General features: G+C 34.4%; 2 protein-coding genes and 1 long non-coding RNA gene across 3 annotated transcripts in view; 2 read left to right on the top strand and 1 right to left on the bottom strand.

Moving 5' to 3' along the window:
• The window catches only part of LOC105321966 (coiled-coil domain-containing protein 134), a 131,591-nt gene extending 113,098 nt beyond the window's left edge, over positions 1-18,493 (bottom strand). The window contains exons 1-3 of the mRNA XM_011420462.4: positions 18,349-18,493; positions 12,959-13,080; positions 12,754-12,838 (exon numbers count right to left, since the gene is read on the bottom strand). Coding sequence (XP_011418764.3) covers positions 12,754-12,838; positions 12,959-13,080; positions 18,349-18,493 — 352 coding nt within the window. The remainder of the gene's footprint in view (positions 1-12,753; positions 12,839-12,958; positions 13,081-18,348) is intronic.
• On the top strand, positions 590-10,927 carry LOC136273102 (uncharacterized). Its single transcript, XR_010711279.1, has 2 exons — positions 590-642; positions 1,707-10,927. It is a non-coding gene; the product is annotated as an uncharacterized lncRNA (long non-coding RNA).
• A 40-nt stretch (positions 18,494-18,533) lies between the features above and the next one.
• On the top strand, positions 18,534-21,934 carry LOC105321965 (protein YIPF6). Its single transcript, XM_011420461.4, has 7 exons — positions 18,534-18,678; positions 19,066-19,173; positions 19,764-19,842; positions 19,944-19,986; positions 20,314-20,460; positions 21,315-21,472; positions 21,668-21,934. Exons 1-7 carry the CDS (start codon positions 18,637-18,639, stop codon positions 21,787-21,789), a joined length of 699 nt encoding a protein of 232 aa, XP_011418763.3. The 5' UTR covers positions 18,534-18,636; the 3' UTR covers positions 21,790-21,934.
• The last annotated feature ends 37 nt before the right edge of the window (positions 21,935-21,971 follow it).

Genomic DNA, 21,971 nt, shown 5'->3' with positions numbered 1-21,971 from the left:
CAGGAATTGCCAGTCTGACGTTGAAACGTCAACAGAACGTGTTGAATCAAAGTACTGAAAGTACTGACACGAGTCAATGATTCAGGAATCGGACATTTATTGACATTTTTTCGCTTTCAACTCAGAGAAGTTGAAATAAATCATGAATTGAGTATAGAAGTTTCTTATTATCACCTGGCTACAACATATCAAAGATTAAAAAAAATCATGAATTGCTAATGATAATTTTTAAAATAAATTGGATACATAAATTATAATATATAAATTAATATGATAAAGCTTGTCTCATTAAGGAGATGTCTGCAACAATGAGCCCTGTAATCTTTGGTCACCAATGTTTAATTTACTTACAAAAGACAGAATTAATTTTTTTTATGTATTACTAACGATGTAATAAAAACAAATAAATCAAAATATTGACAACAGGTCATTCAGAGCAAGTCGACTCTTAGGCCCTTCAGGCCTTTGATTTTTACTCCTTAGTTATTAAAAGTATGTTATTTTGCCACAGATATTTTTATTAACATCACAGAGTATGCAAATCATGGACAATTCTGTATAAATGTTGTAGTTTCATATTTTATTTCGTAGATCCTGAAAGTGATTCAGAAGAATCTGAAAATGATGATTTCTTCACCAAAAGTAAGTATTAGGAATTTATGAGCTATTGCCTGTACAATTTTGTACAGGCAAAATTGGGCTGGTTAAAAGGGCTGGAAAGGGGTCTGAGAAATCTTCAGAATTTTCCTCCGCATTTGTCTGGCAAAATGCATTTAAATTTTTCATGGCTTATACATTTGACAGTGGTGATTCAAGTTGGATAAAATTAAATCCCAAGATTTGCAATTTGTCATACCTTTAAACTTGCAGGTTAAAGCAGTTTTTCAAGCAATAGTTTCTTGAATCACTTAAGTTTAATTTCATGTACCGATATGTGGCAGTTCTTCCTGTTTTTTTATATGTTGTTTTTTTTTTGGGGGGGGGGGGGGGGGGTGTATGTATTTAACCAAAGGACTAAGCGCAGTATGGTCAAATATCTGCCCCCCAAGTTTTTCAACCAATTTTTATATAGTATCGTTTAAAAAACAAATCTTCAAAAATCATTGTATAGAGGATACCTATAACATTAATCTTGATTTTAATCATCATTGCTCATTCGCTGTTTATCTATGACGTCACCTAAATGACCTAATTCCCGCAAATTTGCAAACAAATGAATATATTCTCATGTTTTGCTTATATTTTGCATTCGAAATATAGAGCGCAGGTCTGCTGAAGTACGATTATAACATGTTTTTTCTTCAGATAGTTATACACATTATACTAAAAAATGGTACTTGAGCAAGCCTGCCCTCGATGTTTACCCTTTGAACAATCATCGGAAAACACCCATGTTTTGCTACAAAACATCAATTTATCAAAATAATGCAATCTTCATGACGTCATTATTACATTATGACGTCACTGTGGTGATAACCTTTTACACCTTTATATCCAATATGATTTTAACTATCTTTCACCTTATTTTTAAAAAATGCAGAATACCGCACATAGTCCTTTGAATTATGAAAAATATTACAAGCGAAAACGTATATTTTGCAGAAATTCCTTGTATCATAATGCATTTTTATGAAGTTTTAATCAAATCAGTCTAAGATTCATTGGTTGAAATACTCAAAGGTGTTTTTCTTTCTTCTGATTTTCAGGTGCAAAGAAGAACACAAGAAAAAAGAGAACAGTTTGGTCCACCAAAGAAAAATTTGCCATTGTAAAATACATCATTCCACATGTAAAAATGTCAAAAAAACCACCAACAAAGCAAATGATCCTGAAAGTTAAAAGTAAAACAGATGATCTGAATGAAAGGGAATGGAAAAGTATAAAATTCCAGGCCTGGGCCATGTTTCAACAAGAGAAAAAAAAAATGCTCTCGTAGCTTCAAAGCTTCAAAATGTACCTTAATGAAATCTTGTGAGCTCTGTCCTAAATATTTTTTCTTAAACATTTTTAGGTCACCTGAATTATTGCTATCCGTTTTCGTCCCTCGTTGTGCGACGTGCATTAACAATTTACATTTTTAGCTCACCGAGACGAAGTCAAGGGGAGCTTATGCTATACCCTCGGCGTCGGCCCCCTGACCTGGGTAAAATTTTTGTTACAGGTCCTGTATCTAAGTTATTACTTGTTTTATCTTCACTAAACTTTCATGGATGATGCATCTGGACCTACTTATGAACTTGTAAGGCTTGGATGCTGAATCTTGGTCCTAAAGTTCAGATGCTGGAGGAGTTTAAGGTTTTTAAAGCTGGTTAAAGTTTTTGTTGCAGGTGCCCTTTAAATAGCAATATCTAAATAACTGCTGGTCCTAACTTCACCAAACTTGCATGGATGGTGTCTTATGAGCCATAGGTTTCGGATGCTGGAAGAGGTAAAGGTTTTTAAAGCTGGATAAAGTGTTTGTTGCAGGTGCCCTCTGATGATTATATCTTAGCTACTACTGGTCCTAACTTCACCAAACTTGCATGGATGGTGCGTCTTTTGATACTGATGTTCGAGACAGGCTTGAATGCTGAATCTGAGCCATAGGTTTTGGATGCTGGATAAGGTTAAGTTTTTGGATCAGGTCACATGTTTTATAGATCATAGTACTATTTCAAACTTGCATAGTTGATTAAACTATAATATGAATGAATGGCAGAGGTAGTTTCAGGTGCAAAGAAGAACACAAGTAAAAAGAGAACAATTTGGTCCACCATAGAAAAATTTGCCATTGTAAAATACATCATTCCACATGTAAAAATGTCAAAAAAAAAAACCCACCAACAAAGCAAATGGTCCTGAAAGCTAAAAGTAAAACAGATGATCTGAATGAAAGGGAATGGAAAAGTATAACACAAGAAAAAAGAGAACAGTTTGGTCCACCAAAGAAAAATTTGCCATTGTAAAATACATCATTCCACATGTAAAAATGTCAAAAAAACCACCAACAAAGCAAATGGTCCTGAAAGTTAAAAGTAAAACAGATGATCTGAATGAAAGGGAATGGAAAAGTATAAAATTCCAGGCCTGGGCCATGTTTCAACAAGAGAAAAAAAAAATGCTCTCGTAGCTTCAAAGCTTCAAAATGTACCTTAATGAAATCTTGTGAGCTCTGTCCTAAATATTTTTTCTTAAACATTTTTAGGTCACCTGAATTATTGCTATCCGTTTTCGTCCCTCGTTGTGCGACGTGCATTAACAATTTACATTTTTAGCTCACCGAGACGAAGTCAAGGGGAGCTTATGCTATACCCTCGGCGTCGGCCCCCTGACCTGGGTAAAATTTTTGTTACAGGTCCTGTATCTAAGTTATTACTTGTTTTATCTTCACTAAACTTTCATGGATGATGCATCTGGACCTACTTATGAACTTGTAAGGCTTGGATGCTGAATCTTGGTCCTAAAGTTCAGATGCTGGAGGAGTTTAAGGTTTTTAAAGCTGGTTAAAGTTTTTGTTGCAGGTGCCCTTTAAATAGCAATATCTAAATAACTGCTGGTCCTAACTTCACCAAACTTGCATGGATGGTGTCTTATGAGCCATAGGTTTCGGATGCTGGAAGAGGTAAAGGTTTTTAAAGCTGGATAAAGTGTTTGTTGCAGGTGCCCTCTGATGATTATATCTTAGCTACTACTGGTCCTAACTTCACCAAACTTGCATGGATGGTGCGTCTTTTGATACTGATGTTCGAGACAGGCTTGAATGCTGAATCTGAGCCATAGATAAGGTTAAGTTTTTGGATCAGGTCACATGTTTTATAGATCATAGTACTATTTCAAACTTGCATAGTTGATTAAACTATAATATGAATGAATGGCAGAGGTAGTTTCAGGTGCAAAGAAGAACACAAGTAAAAAGAGAACAATTTGGTCCACCATAGAAAAATTTGCCATTGTAAAATACATCATTCCACATGTAAAAATGTCAAAAAAAAAAACCCACCAACAAAGCAAATGGTCCTGAAAGCTAAAAGTAAAACAGATGATCTGAATGAAAGGGAATGGAAAAGTATAACACAAGAAAAAAGAGAACAGTTTGGTCCACCAAAGAAAAATTTGCCATTGTAAAATACATCATTCCACATGTAAAAATATCAAAAAAACCACCAACAAAGCAAATGGTCCTGAAAGTTAAAAGTAAAACAGATGATCTGAATGAAAGGGAATGGAAAAGTATAAAATTCCAGGCCTGGGCCATGTTTCAACAAGAGAAAAAAAAAATGCTCTCGTAGCTTCAAAGCTTCAAAATGTACCTTTAGTTAATGAAATCTTGTGAGCTCTGTCCTAAATATTTTTTCTTAAACATTTTTAGGTCACCTGAATTATTGCTATCCGTTTTCGTCCCTCGTTGTGCGACGTGCATTAACAATTTACATTTTTAGCTCACCGAGACGAAGTCAAGGGGAGCTTATGCTATACCCTCGGCGTCGGCCCCCTGACCTGGGTAAAATTTTTGTTACAGGTCCTGTATCTAAGTTATTACTTGTTTTATCTTCACTAAACTTTCATGGATGATGCATCTGGACCTACTTATGAACTTGTAAGGCTTGGATGCTGAATCTTGGTCCTAAAGTTCAGATGCTGGAGGAGTTTAAGGTTTTTAAAGCTGGTTAAAGTTTTTGTTGCAGGTGCCCTTTAAATAGCAATATCTAAATAACTGCTGGTCCTAACTTCACCAAACTTGCATGGATGGTGTCTTATGAGCCATAGGTTTCGGATGCTGGAAGAGGTAAAGGTTTTTAAAGCTGGATAAAGTGTTTGTTGCAGGTGCCCTCTGATGATTATATCTTAGCTACTACTGGTCCTAACTTCACCAAACTTGCATGGATGGTGCGTCTTTTGATACTGATGTTCGAGACAGGCTTGAATGCTGAATCTGAGCCATAGGTTTTGGATGCTGGATAAGGTTAAGTTTTTGGATCAGGTCACATGTTTTATAGATCATAGTACTATTTCAAACTTGCATAGTTGATTAAACTATAATATGAATGAATGGCAGAGGTAGTTTCAGGTGCAAAGAAGAACACAAGTAAAAAGAGAACAATTTGGTCCACCATAGAAAAATTTGCCATTGTAAAATACATCATTCCACATGTAAAAATGTCAAAAAAAAAAACCCACCAACAAAGCAAATGGTCCTGAAAGCTAAAAGTAAAACAGATGATCTGAATGAAAGGGAATGGAAAAGTATAACACAAGAAAAAAGAGAACAGTTTGGTCCACCAAAGAAAAATTTGCCATTGTAAAATACATCATTCCACATGTAAAAATGTCAAAAAAACCACCAACAAAGCAAATGGTCCTGAAAGTTAAAAGTAAAACAGATGATCTGAATGAAAGGGAATGGAAAAGTATAAAATTCCAGGCCTGGGCCATGTTTCAACAAGAGAAAAAAAAAATGCTCTCGTAGCTTCAAAGCTTCAAAATGTACCTTTAGTTAATGAAATCTTGTGAGCTCTGTCCTAAATATTTTTTCTTAAACATTTTTAGGTCACCTGAATTATTGCTATCCGTTTTCGTCCCTCGTTGTGCGACGTGCATTAACAATTTACATTTTTAGCTCACCGAGACGAAGTCAAGGGGAGCTTATGCTATACCCTCGGCGTCGGCCCCCTGACCTGGGTAAAATTTTTGTTACAGGTCCTGTATCTAAGTTATTACTTGTTTTATCTTCACTAAACTTTCATGGATGATGCATCTGGACCTACTTATGAACTTGTAAGGCTTGGATGCTGAATCTTGGTCCTAAAGTTCAGATGCTGGAGGAGTTTAAGGTTTTTAAAGCTGGTTAAAGTTTTTGTTGCAGGTGCCCTTTAAATAGCAATATCTAAATAACTGCTGGTCCTAACTTCACCAAACTTGCATGGATGGTGTCTTATGAGCCATAGGTTTCGGATGCTGGAAGAGGTAAAGGTTTTTAAAGCTGGATAAAGTGTTTGTTGCAGGTGCCCTCTGATGATTATATCTTAGCTACTACTGGTCCTAACTTCACCAAACTTGCATGGATGGTGCGTCTTTTGATACTGATGTTCGAGACAGGCTTGAATGCTGAATCTGAGCCATAGGTTTTGGATGCTGGATAAGGTTAAGTTTTTGGATCAGGTCACATGTTTTATAGATCATAGTACTATTTCAAACTTGCATAGTTGATTAAACTATAATATGAATGAATGGCAGAGGTAGTTTCAGGTGCAAAGAAGAACACAAGTAAAAAGAGAACAATTTGGTCCACCAAAGAAAAATTTGCCATTGTAAAATACATCATTCCACATGTAAAAATGTCAAAAAAAAACCCACCAACAAAGCAAATGGTCCTGAAAGCTAAAAGTAAAACAGATGATCTGAATGAAAGGGAATGGAAAAGTATAACACAAGAAAAAAGAGAACAGTTTGGTCCACCAAAGAAAAATTTGCCATTGTAAAATACATCATTCCACATGTAAAAATGTCAAAAAAACCACCAACAAAGCAAATGGTCCTGAAAGTTAAAAGTAAAACAGATGATCTGAATGAAAGGGAATAGAAAAGTATAAAATTCCAGGCCTGGGCCATGTTTCAACAAGAGAAAAAAAAAATGCTCTCGTAGCTTCAAAGCTTCAAAATGTACCTTAATGAAATCTTGTGAGCTCTGTCATATATATTTTTTCTTAAACATTTTTAGGTCACCTGAATTAATGCAATCCGTTTTCGTCCCTCGTTGTGCGACGTGCGTTAACAATTTACATTTTTAGCTCACCGAGACGAAGTCAAGGGGAGCTTATGCTATACCCTCGGCGTCGGCCTCCTGACCTGGGTAAAATTTTTGTTACAGGTCCTGTATCTAAGTTATGACTTGTTTTATCTTCACTAAACTTTCATGGATGATGCATCTGGACCTACTTATGAACTTGTAAGGCTTGGGTGCTGAATCTTGGTCCTAAAGTTCAGATGCTGGAGGAGTTTAAGGTTTTTAAAGCTGGTTAAAGTTTTTGTTGCAGGTGCCCTTTAAATAGCAATATCTAAATAACTGCTGGTCCTAACTTCACCAAACTTGCATGGATGGTGTCTTATGAGCCATAGGTTTCGGATGCTGGAAGAGGTAAAGGTTTTTAAAGCTGGATAAAGTGTTTGTTGCAGGTGCCCTCTGATGATTATATCTTAGCTACTACTGGTCCTAACTTCACCAAACTTGCATGGATGGTGCGTCTTTTGATACTGATGTTCGAGACAGGCTTGAATGCTGAATCTGAGCCATAGGTTTTGGATGCTGGATAAGGTTAAGTTTTTGGATCAGGTCACATGTTTTATAGATCATAGTACTATTTCAAACTTGCATAGTTGATTAAACTATAATATGAATGAATGGCAGAGGTAGTTTCAGGTGCAAAGAAGAACACAAGTAAAAAGAGAACAATTTGGTCCACCAAAGAAAAATTTGCCATTGTAAAATACATCATTCCACATGTAAAAATGTCAAAAAAAAACCCACCAACAAAGCAAATGGTCCTGAAAGCTAAAAGTAAAACAGATGATCTGAATGAAAGGGAATGGAAAAGTATAAAAGTGTGGGCCATGTTATGCTACGCTTATGCTATACCCTCGGCGTTGTATTATATAATACTATATATAAATTGTAAGTATGATAGGATGCAATATTGTATTTTATATTATTGTATTGATAAACATTGTATCATATAATACCATATGAAATAAACAGATGATTATCATACAATTTTTTAACAGATGATATATGATATTGTGTCAAAACAGTATCCATGAATATCCAAGATCATAAAGCATGATTCTCATATAATATGATAAAGGTGATGCCTCATAAAGGTGATGCCTCATAAAGGTGATGCCTCGTCTCGGTGAGCTTAGTAATCTGTGATTACCTATGTTTAACTTCTTCTTAAAAACTACAAGGCTGATTGTTACCATTTTTGGTATGAGGTATCTATAGTAAAAGGAATCAAAATTGTAAAATTTATGGCTCTACCATGGTTTACCAGGAAGTCTTCTACTGAAATTTTAATTTTCATGTCCCCTGGAGTATGCGTTTTGACTCTAGGGCAGGGCCAAAATGGATGTGTAGGTGTTAATGCATATAATGTTAAAAAATTATCTTCTTTACTCCCACACACCTGAAAGGAAAACTGAATTCATGATTTTGTAGACCACATCAGTTTTTTGCCAAAATTATAGGTTTCATGGTTCTTTTTGAAAGATTTCAGGCAGGGAGGTGGTCGTCATTACAAATTTATAATTTTTCTACTCCAGAATGAAACCTTATTAATTGAATGCATATATGAGACTCCTCGTCAAGTTTATGTATGGGTTATATGCTACTCAGGTGACTGTTAAGGCCAATTAGCCTCTTGTTTAATGTGCAGTCATTATCAATATTCAGCGGTGAGGCAGGTCGGTACATCCTATTTATGGAGAATTTAATTCCCACATAGTGATTAATTAAATTATAGATAAATATTTTTTCCAGTTTAATTGAGGTCAATTCTAAATACAGTTCACTTTATTATATCATTTACCGAATGAAGTATGTGCATGAGAATTTTTCTCTAATTTTCATTGATTTTTTTCCCAAAGATGGGCATTTTCATTCTGAGATATTCCTGTGTGAAAGATCAAATGTTTGTTTAAAATTAATTCACGAACAAAAATGTATGTTCTTTGCAAAAATTGGAGTGGATCAAAAATTGTACAAGATTTTTTACATAACGAAAATATGTTTTGTATAAAGATGTGTCACACTCCACAGGTTTTTTGCTCATATTTATCCTTACAATTTTTGAATTGTACTATAATAGTATCTCTGTCAATTTTATTAACCTGACTTAAAAGAGCTATTGTTTTACTGAGTAAACAAAGTAACCCAGGTGGTCAATTGCGATATGGTTGGGTCTGTATTTGAGCAACGTCCGTTTACATTTATTAATCCAGTTTCCTAAACTAATGATAAAAGGTAAATTTCCGGTTGGTGACGTGCATCATGGCAGGTGGTGTCTATTTACTTTAAACAGACATATATATACTGTAATACATACATCAAATTTTGACAAATATTGTCAGGTTGGAGCTTGTAAGTTTTATTATATAGATACAATCATAATTACAGGTTTAGAATACCTGGCATACTTTTTTACTACTTACTCCATGTTTACTTAATTGTTTTAAAATATTGTGCTTATAAGTCGGCAAGTATGATATAAGATATGATAATTACAGGTTTAGTATACCTGACCAATTATTAGACTATAAACCAGTCTTACTACATGCGGTACATTAAATTTGGTGGATATGTGAGTTAAGAAATGTTATCTGTTTTTTGGAGTAACATGTCCTCTTTTTGTTTACTTTTTGTCTCCAAAAGCAGCATATTGCTGTTTTGTTTGGGATGAAAACCAGCAAGGAGCTTTTTTTTTTTTAGTATGGTATGAGGATTGTATGATTGAGTTATGTACATGTGTAACCTGTGTAATGTTGAAGTTGCTAGAGAATGTCTAAACTTAAATTAGTATCCCTCAATTGTAGAGGATTACAAGATTATTAAAAGAGGAAAGATGTTTTTAAGTATATTAGAGAAAGTAATGCATCTGTTTATTGTCTCTAAGACACACACTGTATGGCAGAAGATGAGAATGTTATTAATTCTCAATGGGGTTTTGATTTTTTGTGTAGCCCAGGTAAAACAGATTCCAGATGAACTTTCACCTAAAGGAAATAAACCCAGAGAATTTCTGAAGAACTGGAGACCAATTTCGCTATTAAATGTTACATACAAACTATTATCTACAGTATTAGCCAATCATCTAAAACCACTGTGAAATACACTAATTCATGAAAATCAAAAAGGTTTCTCGGCGAAAATACAAGGCTTCTCTATGATTTAATGCACTATTGTAATAAGAAATGTAAACCAGGATTAGTTTTATTGATAGACTTTGAAAAAGCCTTTGATTCAGTTTCATGGGATTTCATACTTGAGGTTCTTAGATTTTTCAATTTTGGAGATAACTTCATTAAATGGATTAAAATACTTTTTTGTGGTGCAAACATGTTTTTTTCTCAGATTTTTTTTCCAATAAAATGTGGGTGTAGACAAGGGGATCCAATTTCCCCATGTCCTTTTTTGCTATGTGCGGAAATAATGGGAATCGTGATAAAAAATAATACCTTAATTAAGAGAATAGTAGTTAATGATAATGAATTTAAGTTGCTGCAATATGCAGATGACATGGTACTTACTTTAGATAGCACACAGCATTCACTAAAATCTGCTTTATCACTTGTAGACCAGTTTGCAAAGTTTGGATAAATAGTACCTTAAATGTTGATAAAGACATTACAGTAATTGATGTTATTTTCGGTAGATATCGCATATTTCATAATATTTTTAATCTTGTTCTAATGATCAATAAAAGATACATATACAAAAAGAGATGTTGTAATCAAATACCATATTTTGAAGGTGCTAAAAATGAAGTCTTGTATTACAAAAAAGTTGAAAAATATATGTATGACAACGATGGTATTAGCTCCAACTTTGTCAAAAGATGGGGGATTTTTGCTCAACTTGAATAGTTTATGACATTATTTTTATTTGCCATCTAAGATACACTATACTGTTTCATTATTACTTCCATGTTTATAACATTTAATTATGAAGAACACACTACACGTGTATTGTATGAATGTATTACAGAGTGGGTGTTTATCTGTATACTTGTTTAAAAATGTCTCATGTGAAATGCTTAAGAGAATGATAAAACCAATTGATTTAATTCTATAATTCTAAGTTGTTTTCTCGTGTCTTTCTGTTTTGAATAATTTGCTTTTACATGTCTTTTTGTTTTAAATTTGCCTTTACCAATAAAGAGAAAATGGTGGAAATATACTGGTTTCTTTTTATGAATGTTATTGTAGTATACATAATAAAGTTCTGATACTATTTCAACAAATATGATATAACAAAAGGTGTTTTTAAAATTTTGGAAATTGATACTTTCTACTGCATTGCTGGACACATCAGATACAATACTTGAATTCCTGTACAACTGAAAAATATGTAGGTTTCCATGCATCAAAACTTCAACTATGTTAATTTTTTTTCTTGAGGTGATGTCAACGTTTTATCATAGTAGGTTTAGCTATATGGTAAGCCTTGTGTAATGAATAAATATTAAGGAAACCTTGAGATAAAGATGTCTGTAAAAGTACATTATAACAAAAAACGCATGTATATCCCCTTCTTAAAATTTTCAAATGAACAATTCTTGAAAAGGTAAAATTAAGAAAATTCCAATTAAGTGGTTTTGGAACTCGTGACTTGCTAATCCATAGCGAACATTAAATCATATTGTTCTACGATGTTGGGCAAGATTGAGAAAGATAAATTTAAATGAGTAAATATTTTGAGTGCAATGTGCATGCACCAAGAAAATATAAAATGATACTATCATAATGTGCCAGGACAGTATACACATATATTTGAAATCTGTCCATCCAATTCATAATCAGCATACATGCAGCGTGATAAATATATTGCGAGAAAGATTTAGATGTAAGGACAGTCCTTAGAAGTCAGAGATATAAATGGTAAAAAAAATCTCTTCAGTGTTAGGACATGTCCTTACTATTTTATCTCTTTTGTGATATAGATTTAAAGCTAAATGATTACAGTCCTGAAATCTTTTTTTTTATATATGTCTAATTACAAATCAATGAGAGAGTGTCGCTAAAGTACTCTCTGCGAAATGTCCTCATTAATTCGATGAAAAGCTAATGTCCCAACAAACACGTATGAATCGGCTAGAGAGAGAGAGAGAGAGAGAGAGAGAGAGAGAGAGAGGAGCATATGCCCTTGTTTTGTTGGGTGGCATAGAATGTTGGAACATTTTTATAGCTGTTTGAATGAAATATTCAGTTACTCAGTTGAATGGAATTTAAAATGGTGCTATGCTAACCTCAATCAATGATCTAAATTTAGCAATATATTTTTTTTTACAAATTACAATTTAAGAGATAATACAAATTTTTTTAAATTTTGCTCTCTACATGCATTGGGTTACCATATGCATCAATTATTCTGAAGATTTTCAAAACAAGTAATCTTATGTTGAACCTGTATATCATGCTCAACAATCTAAGGAAATTTCTAAATTTTGAATGTTATCTGAGCTAACATGCACAGAAGTTGTTTGACATTGTATGAGGTAAGCTTACAAGGTAAGAGAAAACTGTGTGGCTCCTTTAAGACTCAAGATAATAATCTACAACACAGTGTGAGCAGTTATCAAATACCAAGCTTTGTGATAAAAATTTTATTATCATTTTTTTTTCATTTACTGTACACGCAAATACATCCCTGATGTTAGGTTTTTTTAACCTAAGTAATGGGATGTGAACTTGTTAAGTTGTTATTGAGCAATACAAATGACTAGAATCTTTGAATCAATGGATAAAATAATCAAAATCATGTAATTGTGACAATCAATTTTCTATATTAAATTAAATCATCATTTCCTTTCAAAGTCACTTTCATTATCGATAAAACAATGAAATGCTCTCTTTATTAATAGTGATTCATGTGGGAATGAAGTATTTTAGCACTGCAGCTAGAAAAAATATATAATTATAACTTCTACAGCATATATATGTTATAAAAATATATAAACTGCAATATCCATAATACAATACAGTAAGATTCTAGTACAAGCTTACCATCCCTTATAGTGGTATTTTCAGGGAAAGGGTCTCCTGGTATATACCCCCACACAGTCAAATTCACTTTTGCTTCACTGATGACCTGCAAAACAAAGAAATTCATTTGAGACCTGGTCATAGTTCAAAGAACATAACTGGGTGGTACTTTAACTTCCTCATGTTTTTGAAAGGTTTTATTTCAAATTGTGAAAATTCTTGTTACTTTAAACAGTTTCTCCAGCGTCATCTTGACAAGTTGGTGTCGCTGTTTGTACTCTCCATAGTTCTGGATGGATTTGACCGCCTCTAGCTGTATTGCTCTGTGTTCTTGAAATAATTTTTTATCTGTGAATGGCTAAGGAAAGACAACCAGCTGAAGCATTATTCAAAAACCTTTAATTGCATGAGATCTTTGCCGACAGATATATGGGTTTGGCCAAAATTAAATCTATAGGACTGGATCAAGTGAACAATTGGTCTCTACCATTGGTTCTTGGAGATACTGAATGATAACAACCAGTCTAGAAAATTTAGTATCACCCTGTGTAAGAGGGATGTAGAGGGTTTGAAGGTAAGTCAGTAAAAGGAACTCCCAGAACTCTAAGAGTGGTAAAGTTGGTAAGGTTGAAAAAAAAAGGTTGGTAAGGTTGAAAAAAAAAAGGAATGTGTAGTGGGCTCATACAACATACCAGTAGTTCCGGAAAAAGAGAAGAGAGTGGCAGAGAGAAAGGAGACAACATCTAAATCCAGTTTTTGCATATTTTGCCTGTTCACCATTGAAGGTTGTTGTTGACAAATGCTGAAACAACTCAGTCTTATTATGGAACCATACTAGCATCCCACAGATGTTTGCAAGATTCTTTTTATTTATAAAATTCATTAGGTTTTTTAATATGACAAACTTGTTTGGCATGCTCCTACTCAAATGAATCTGATAATCAGTGCCGCAGGAAAGGAAACAAAAGGCCCCAAGACATCAACAGGAACAAGACTAGTACCTGCAAACAGAGGCTTCATAGATGATATTACCATCACTACAACAGCACATGTCCAGGCACATTGGGTACTTGATGCCCTTGATGAAACGATAAGCTGGGCTAAAATGAAGATCAAGCCCCAGAAGTCAAGAAGCCTAAATATAACGAAGGAGAAAGAGACAAAGAAGTTTGCACTAAAGATACAAGACGAGGAGATACCATCTATTGTGGACAAACCCATGAAGTGCCTAGGAAAATAGTTTGATTCTAGCCTGAAGGACTAGGGAAACATCAAGCAACTGGAAAGGAAAGTAATAGAGGGACTCCAGTCAAGATTATAGACAAGACTGTGTTGTAAGGGAAATTTAAAGTGTGGATGTACCAACATGGCCTGCTGCCCCATCTACTATGGCGTCTAACCCCCTTTGAAGTCTTGAGTACGACAGTGGAAGCATTGGAAAGGACGGTAAACAGATTTCTCCAAAAGCCTTGGACTGGATAGTGCTTTATCTAAACTCTAGCTGCCAATATCATCTTTGGTAGAAGAATTCAAAGTTGCTAAAGCCCTGTTAGTCCTCTCGTTACGAAATTTGAAGGATGAGAAGATCTTGAAAGCAGGGATATGTGGTCAGCCAGTGCCACAGTCCACCAGGCAGAAAGCAGGCTGAAGCATGCAGATATAGTTGGCTTAGTAGTAGAGGCGAGAAAAGGGCTAGGAAGCAGTCACAGATAAGCAACAACATGGAGAAATGTGGAATGGTTCAGGCAGAGATCCGCCAAATAGAAGAAGAGTTAAGAAAGGCAAGAGCAACAGAAATGGGAAGCCAAGGTGCATGAACAAGATGGACAACATCAGATGGGAAGCTGAATTTAGGAGAGATCTGGAGGATTAGGAACCACAGCACATCCAGTTCCTTTTAAGATCAGTGTATGATCTACTGCCATTGCCAACCAACATACACAAGTGGGGCCTAACAGAAAATATGAAATACGATCTATGTGGAAAGAGAGGTACTCTGGAACACATCTTATCATCATGTGATGTCTCTGAGACACAGGGCAGGTACAGATGGAGACATAACCAAATACTCAGAGAGCTAGCTGACATTATAGAGAAGGAATGGAAGAAGAAGAGAGGGCATAAGAGAGATGGTAAATATATCAACTTTGTGAAGGAATGCCATCCAACAAGAAACCCTCAGAACAGAAGTCCATCTTGGATTCAGCGACATCATGGGAAATGCAGGCAGACCTCAGTCGATGAGTGGTATTTCCAAACCAAACTCCGCCATGACATCGTATTATGGTCCCACAAAGGCAGAGAGATATTAATGGTGGAGCTTACGGTTCTATGGGAGGAGAGATGTGAGGAGGCCTACCAGAGGAAGAAATTAAAGTATAAAAATCTGGCAGATGACATCCCGACAAAGGGTGGAGTGTATGGGTTTTCTCAGTGGAGATTGGCTGAAGAGGATTCCCAGCCCAGTCTAAGTGGAAAGCAATGACAGTCCTGCGAATTAAGGGGAAAGAAAGAAAAGCAGGAACACAGAGACTGTCAACAACAGCAGAGAAGTCATCATGCTGATTATGGTGCTGAAGAGCAGTGCAGAGCTGGATGCCATCTACAGATGGGCAATGATTTAGCCAATCACTTCTGACTCTCTACCTCGAGGATGTTCCGGGATAGGAGTCGAAACGACCAACGACGAGTGGACCTGGCTGACGACGTCTGTAGATTAAGCAGTGGACCCACTGTTTAGGTATTAAATGAATATCATAAATTAAAAATATAATGAACACTTATCATCAATACTCATAAAATATGTTATGTCTTGTCCATTAATTAACATGAATCCTTAGTTCTTTGTTATACTGTGGAATCATTAGATTTCGTGGTGGCTCAATTTTCGTGGATTTCGTGGGTACCTCTCATCCACGAATTAACATCCTCCACGAATAATATATTAGGGTTATAAAGTCATATTTCATTTTGTAGGTATAAGAAAATACACGAAATTACGTCCCCACGAACCTATAGAATTTCAGGAATCCACGAAAATTGGCCCCCACGAAAATTGATGATTCCACAGTATTGGTATTCATTAAATAATAAGATACCTATATATAAAGTACTTAGAAATTTTTCTTGTCTATAGCTAATCTAAAACTATATTTGGTTACTAAACTAATGTGTGCACAAATCCTGTTATTAGAAGGATGTATTTGTTAGGTTAATAGATTGTACATGCATATTTTATGTTATTCATTGAGGTGACTTTGCAGGGTCTTCACTTAATGATTATAACCTCAAGAAAGAAATAAATATGAATATTTATGAACATGCATGACTACATGTACATGTACTATACACATGTATAAATAATCTCAGTAGAAAATTTGCTCGGCTTGATAATTAATGAACTGCAGCCTTCTCCGAATCTTGGGACAGCCCTGAATTCATGCAAAAGAGCAGTACGGCAGTTACCATGAAGGGGTCTATTGTATTTGCAATTCTTGCCCACTTCAATTTTACAAATTAAATTAAGAGTCACCGTCTTCAACATGCTCATTTAATTTATTTTTAATAAAACCAAGGGTTCATCATTACCCAGATAGCAAGTTTACGTTGGCCCAATGTTAGCTTATGGTTGTAAGGTTGGCTACATATCGCTGTTGGTAGAACGACGTTGGACCAACATTGGACCAACATTGTATTTATCACTGTTGGTGCATTGGCATCGTTCCAATATTGGGCCAACGTAGTTCATCCAACGTTGGAACATAAACATTGTGCCAACGTTGGGCCAATATCAAATTGATCTCGGTGGGCGCGAATACACTGCACCGATGTCGGGCCGACGGACTAAAATGTGTGAAATGTGTAAATATAACGAATACTATAAATATAAATGTATTCAAATTAATTTCAGATTTAGAATTTTAGTTGTTTATTTTTTTTTAAATGTACATGACTATATTATGTGTGTCTATCATAAAGCATTTTACTTGTCTACACTTTGAATGAAATGCAGTATCAATGCATAGTAACTTTTCTGCACTCGTGAATGAAACATTACCGCCAAAAGAACTGTGATGTCATTTTTGACAAATCCATCAGAGTAACTTGATCTTATGCTATCATCATGGCTGCCTGTATGAATAATGTAAGTATGCAGATGTTCTTTTACAGATTTTTATTATATATGAGTGATTAATTATACAATAATGTTCTCAATACTTTTAAATGAAAATTTGAAAGCAAATTAATGGCAATTTCCTTGTACTACAGACATCCTCCTGCTGATGTTCAAACTTGAGCTCGGTGACATGGCTGTCTCCTATATTATTTGTGAAGATGAATAGAACCATGCAGTTTATCGGCTCAAGTTAAGGAACATCTAAGGTAACTGAATTAAATATTATGATAATATTCAATATTTAGGGTAGGAATTAAAGGCACAATTTTTTATCAATGATGTGAAATGATCAGAATATGTCATGGCAAAATGATATAATTATCCTCAATGCAGCTTTATTAAATACTTCTCTTGTATGTTTGTATGATAAATCATCGGCATGATATGCTGATAATATTAGATCAGAAGCTGTGGGTCTTGCACGGATCTAAAGAAGGTCGGATATATCCAGACCCCCCGCGCCCATGGCCTCCTCCCCGGAAAATTCAAATTGACTTATTCACAGTAGCAAAGCCGTAATATTGCAAAGAAAAATCTGATACAAATATTAAAACTGTGCACAGTAAAATAGACCCCCTTCCCGCAAACAAATTTATTTGTTTTAAATTGTTTAATACTGCTGATTTTTTCTGCATTATTATTTTTATAATGTAAATGCAATTCTATTTATATCAATTTATTTTTTCTATTTTTATGATTATTTTTTTAATTTACAGCAGCATTTTACGAAAACGGGCTTTTGAAGTTATCAACGAGGTCAGAACCAGAGAACTAAACTGGAACTGAACTAAACATAGTGACCAAACGCATTTATTGTGTTTTGTTATTCATCTGATTGGGAAAGGGGATGAAAATAGGAGTAAAGAAAACAAATGAAGAAGATTGAAGGGATGTGGAAGTATATAGATCGACTATAAAAAACCATTTGAAAATTTGAATATTGATTATATTTCTGTGAGAAAACAATAAAGATTAGACTTACTGTCTTTGTGAGATTGTTTTATAAGGACAGTTTGGGGAATATTGGTTGGATTAAATTCTTGCCCCAACATTGGGCCAACATTAAAACCGTCAATCTACTGACAATGGGCCAAAGTCACGCCAGCGTGTTGGTGCAATGTTGCGCCGATGAGCAAAATTACATTGGGCCGATGTTATTTTCCGACATTGGACCCACATAAATGATAACATCGGGCCAACGCTGGGCCAATATAAGCTTGCTATCTGGGTACTTTGATCTCTTGTTGCGAAATAAAAGCACAAGAGAAATTACATTGAAAGCTAGTTTTCTAACAAAAATTAAAACCAGGGACGTATATACTAGTATCTGTTAAAACCAAGCACATAAAGCGCTTTCAGCTACTTCGAATGTTAATTTGCATGCTGTACATGTTTATCTGTATGGAAGAAATGATAATTTTTTAGTGTTCAAAGGATACACAATTCTAATGGAGATCTCTTTCCTTTATATGCATCTGGTGATTCTTCCTTGGTTCGAGTTACGGATGAAATCAATAAAATTAGGCCTATAAGCAGTGAAAATGTTCGAAATACAGCACAACGTAAACTAGCTTCATCCATCATGTTCACTTTGTTTTGGTTTGTATGTTCACACGTGTATCACTGTGTTTGGTGGGAAACCCCTTAATCGGAAGGCCTCTTGACTTGCTATTGATTTTAAAGATAGATATCTTATTCCGAATTCACCGGAAATAGAAATCTCCAATATGGCTGACGTGGAATCGGTTGATTTCCTAAAAAATCAAGAGGTGCAAAATTGTGTTTTGTCTTAAGTATTTTGGATTTGAAGTGTGTAGTGTCTAGTTTATATAGCTGTATAATTGTCAAATTAATGTATAAAAGTTGTGTTAAATTCACCTGCGGTTCTATAATGCTCGAATTTTCTCAGGTTCTATGGCCTTGGTATGACAAAATAACAACAATAATCATGTTTTTATGTCTCTGGTATGACAGCATACTTATCCAATCTGACTGCATCTTGAAAGAAACTATGCATTTTGATTTTGATTAAGGTCCTGAAATACAAATAACATTTTTTTTATTGATACTGATGTCTCTGATTACAGTACTGACTAAACTGGGTGTTTAGTATTAAAGCAAACTTATCCCTAAATCATTGTTTATTTGTGATTTAGGGTCTGAATGATGTTCCGCTGGAGGGGGAAATTCTGTCCCCTAATGCAGGTACAGAAGGTGAAGAACAGGAATTTAATACATTGGACGAACCAGTCAGAGAAACCATAGTTAGTATTCTAGATTTCCTCAATGGTCTGTCCTACTGAAGCCAGAGGTTACTCTCCCTGTCACTTATTGTAAAATTTCTTAATAAAATCACATGCATATCAACAGAGAACAGTTCAATTTGATGTAAGGCAAAAATTCCTAGATACCTTCTTTTTATGAGTTTCTTCTTTTTAACCGTGGAAATATTGATGCAATAAAAAAATTCTTTCAGTGAGTAATGATAGGAAATCTGACATCATTAAATCATGAAGTTCTCAGAGCACATCTTATCATTTTTAAACTTTATCAGTTATCTCATGTCATTTGCTATTAAAATCCCTGTAAGCTTTTTGTTTTTGGCCTCTATTGGAATTTTAACGGATAGACTGATAGAGATATTGTTTTTAAAACAGAAAATCATAGACTTTTTGCATTCCATTGAATGAATATAGTTTATGTAAGGACAGACTATAATTTATGTACAATTAAATTTAAAATTCATTGTAATCTGTTACCTTTAATACTATACAATTAATTTTTTTACCAGACATTATTTAGTGTGTTATTATTGATGGAATATTAACATTGTCTTTTTTAATTAAATTAACAGATGAGAGATTTAAAAGCAATAGGAATCAAATTCTGGCATGTACTGTATCCCAAACAAAGCAAAGCACTTTTAAAAGAATGTAAGTAGAAAATGTTGTCAATGCATGTAAATTAATTAGTTTCTCTTTTTGACCAAGTTCTAAGTTAAGGTGATGAAAACCACTGTTCCATTTTATTTCAGGGGATCTTTGGGGTCCATTAATTCTGTGTGTGTTCATGGCAATGTAAGTATTTCAGCAGCAGCAGCAGCAGCATTTAAACTTAATAACGGGTGATGCATCATTTCTAGAACTGGTTATTACTGGTAATGATTATTCCAATTACATGTAGATGCGAAACTAAAAGCATTTTGTTTTTCATGGCACTTACGTTTCCGTTTCTTGTTCTGTTAAAGTCTTCTATATTAATTATAATCAACAGCCACTAATTATCTTGCTCACCACATTTTTTTTTCTCGAACATCTGTCAATCATGAATTGGTAAACTGCACTTATCATTGGTTTTCCAATCTTTTGAACTTTTTATCATTGGTCACAAAATTTGTTTTATAGAATGTTACAAGGATCATCTCCAGACAGTAGCAATAGTAACAATAAAGACAAGGGTGATGGCGGGCCACAGTTTGCTGAAGTTTTTGTCATCTTTTGGGTGGGTGCTGTTGTTGTCACCCTCAACACAAAACTACTCGGAGGAAACATGTAAGTCTTAAATTACAAACTACATGTACAAACTGTCTACTGGGTTTCTTTGAGCATATTTGTCTTCCAAGTCTTCCAAAAAATAAAATCCTCTCCAAAACAATCCCTGCCTGTCTGCATGCAAACCTGCATTGCATAGTTAATTTTAATTTTCAAAAATATTTTGCTTCTTTATGTATGCAAAATGTTATGGTGGCTATAACTCAAGCTGCTTGGTCCAATTTTATATCAAATTTTGTAAATGCTTTTAAACGATGGTTAATGTTTTAGCGAGTCAAAAATAAACCAGGTTACATTTTGTTCACTAATATTTCTGAAGGTTGCCTTGTTTAATATCGTTGCATAACATGCGGGTTGAAAAAACCTTATCAATCAGGGGACGATATCAAACAGATCCTTTTTCTAAACATTCCCATGATGCAGTTTGCTTTATTTTTATTTTATCTACTTTGAATGTTTCTAACTTTGAAAGGAGACCGCGATTCTACTGGTGTAGATAGGCAAAAGTCTATAACTTTCTAACATAATTGGTTAATATGGAAAATTATTCGATACTTTAATACTGAAAAATTGAACCAAGCAGCTTTCATCAAGGTCCAAAAGAATCAGACTTTGATATTTCTGACAGCATCTGAAATACCATGGATATTTAAGTGATTTGGAAGTCCCAACTACTGTTTCTTTATTTACTGGTATATAACCCATTAATCTAACATTGTATGAAATCTAAAAAAAAATTCTTGTTCCTTTTAAGTTTGAAATAACAAGGTTTGACTGTAATTTGGTAATGATGGTTTTTGAATGTAAAATACCGGTACACAATGGACTAATTTATGTTTTCTTCTTGTTTGCAGCTCATTTTTTCAGAGTATCTGTGTACTGGGGTATTGTGTTTGTCCGTTAACGGTGGCTCTCATCGTGTGCCGAATTATTCTCATAGCCACCCAATCAACGCTTCTGTTCATCATCAGATTTGTGATTGTCATAGCAGCATTTGGATGGTCCACATTCGGTAAATATTACAATGAACAGTACATTGTGCTTTTATCATAAAATAATCCTATTCATTACTGTAAATTTGTTATATAGAATACATGTCCATGGCCAAATGAAATACCGGTACCTTTGCAGTCATAAATAATAAAACATGTATCTACAATAACTCTCAATAAAGTTTTAGCTGACACTTTGATACATTTCATTTCAGCTTCCACAGCCTTCCTAGCAGACAGCCAGCCATCACATCGAAAAGCACTAGCGATTTATCCTATATTCTTATTTTATTTTGTGATTAGTTGGTTAATTATTTCTCACACACATACATCTTAACACAAAGTCCAAAGAAATCCTGTTATATAATGATGCAGTGTAAATAATATTTATTATGAGATTGTGTTTTATTTATTGTGATATTTTTCATTGTAACCGTGTTTATAAAAGCAAACAAGAATTTTGTATTAAAATTATTATTTAATTCGTTTGTTTTCTTTATGGTAGTGTGGCATGTCATA

This window comes from Magallana gigas, chromosome 2, assembly GCF_963853765.1.
Source record: "Magallana gigas chromosome 2, xbMagGiga1.1, whole genome shotgun sequence".
Lineage (NCBI taxonomy): Eukaryota > Metazoa > Mollusca > Bivalvia > Ostreida > Ostreidae > Magallana > Magallana gigas.
The sequence above is the reverse complement of the archived record's forward strand: the minus strand, read 5'-3'. Positions and strand labels throughout refer to the sequence as shown.

What these genes read in the sequence shown, in the direction of transcription:
- LOC105321965 (XM_011420461.4), top strand. Translation starts at nt 18,637, where the DNA reads ATGGCTGACGTGGAATCGGTTGATTTCCTAAAAAATCAAGAG. An exon ending in CAAAGCACTTTTAAAAGAAT is followed by an intron (nt 19,843 to 19,943) that starts GTAAGTAGAAAA and finishes ATTTTATTTCAG; the next exon opens with GGGATCTTTGGGGTCCATTA. An exon ending in ATTTGGATGGTCCACATTCG is followed by an intron (nt 21,473 to 21,667) that starts GTAAATATTACA and finishes ATTTCATTTCAG; the next exon opens with CTTCCACAGCCTTCCTAGCA.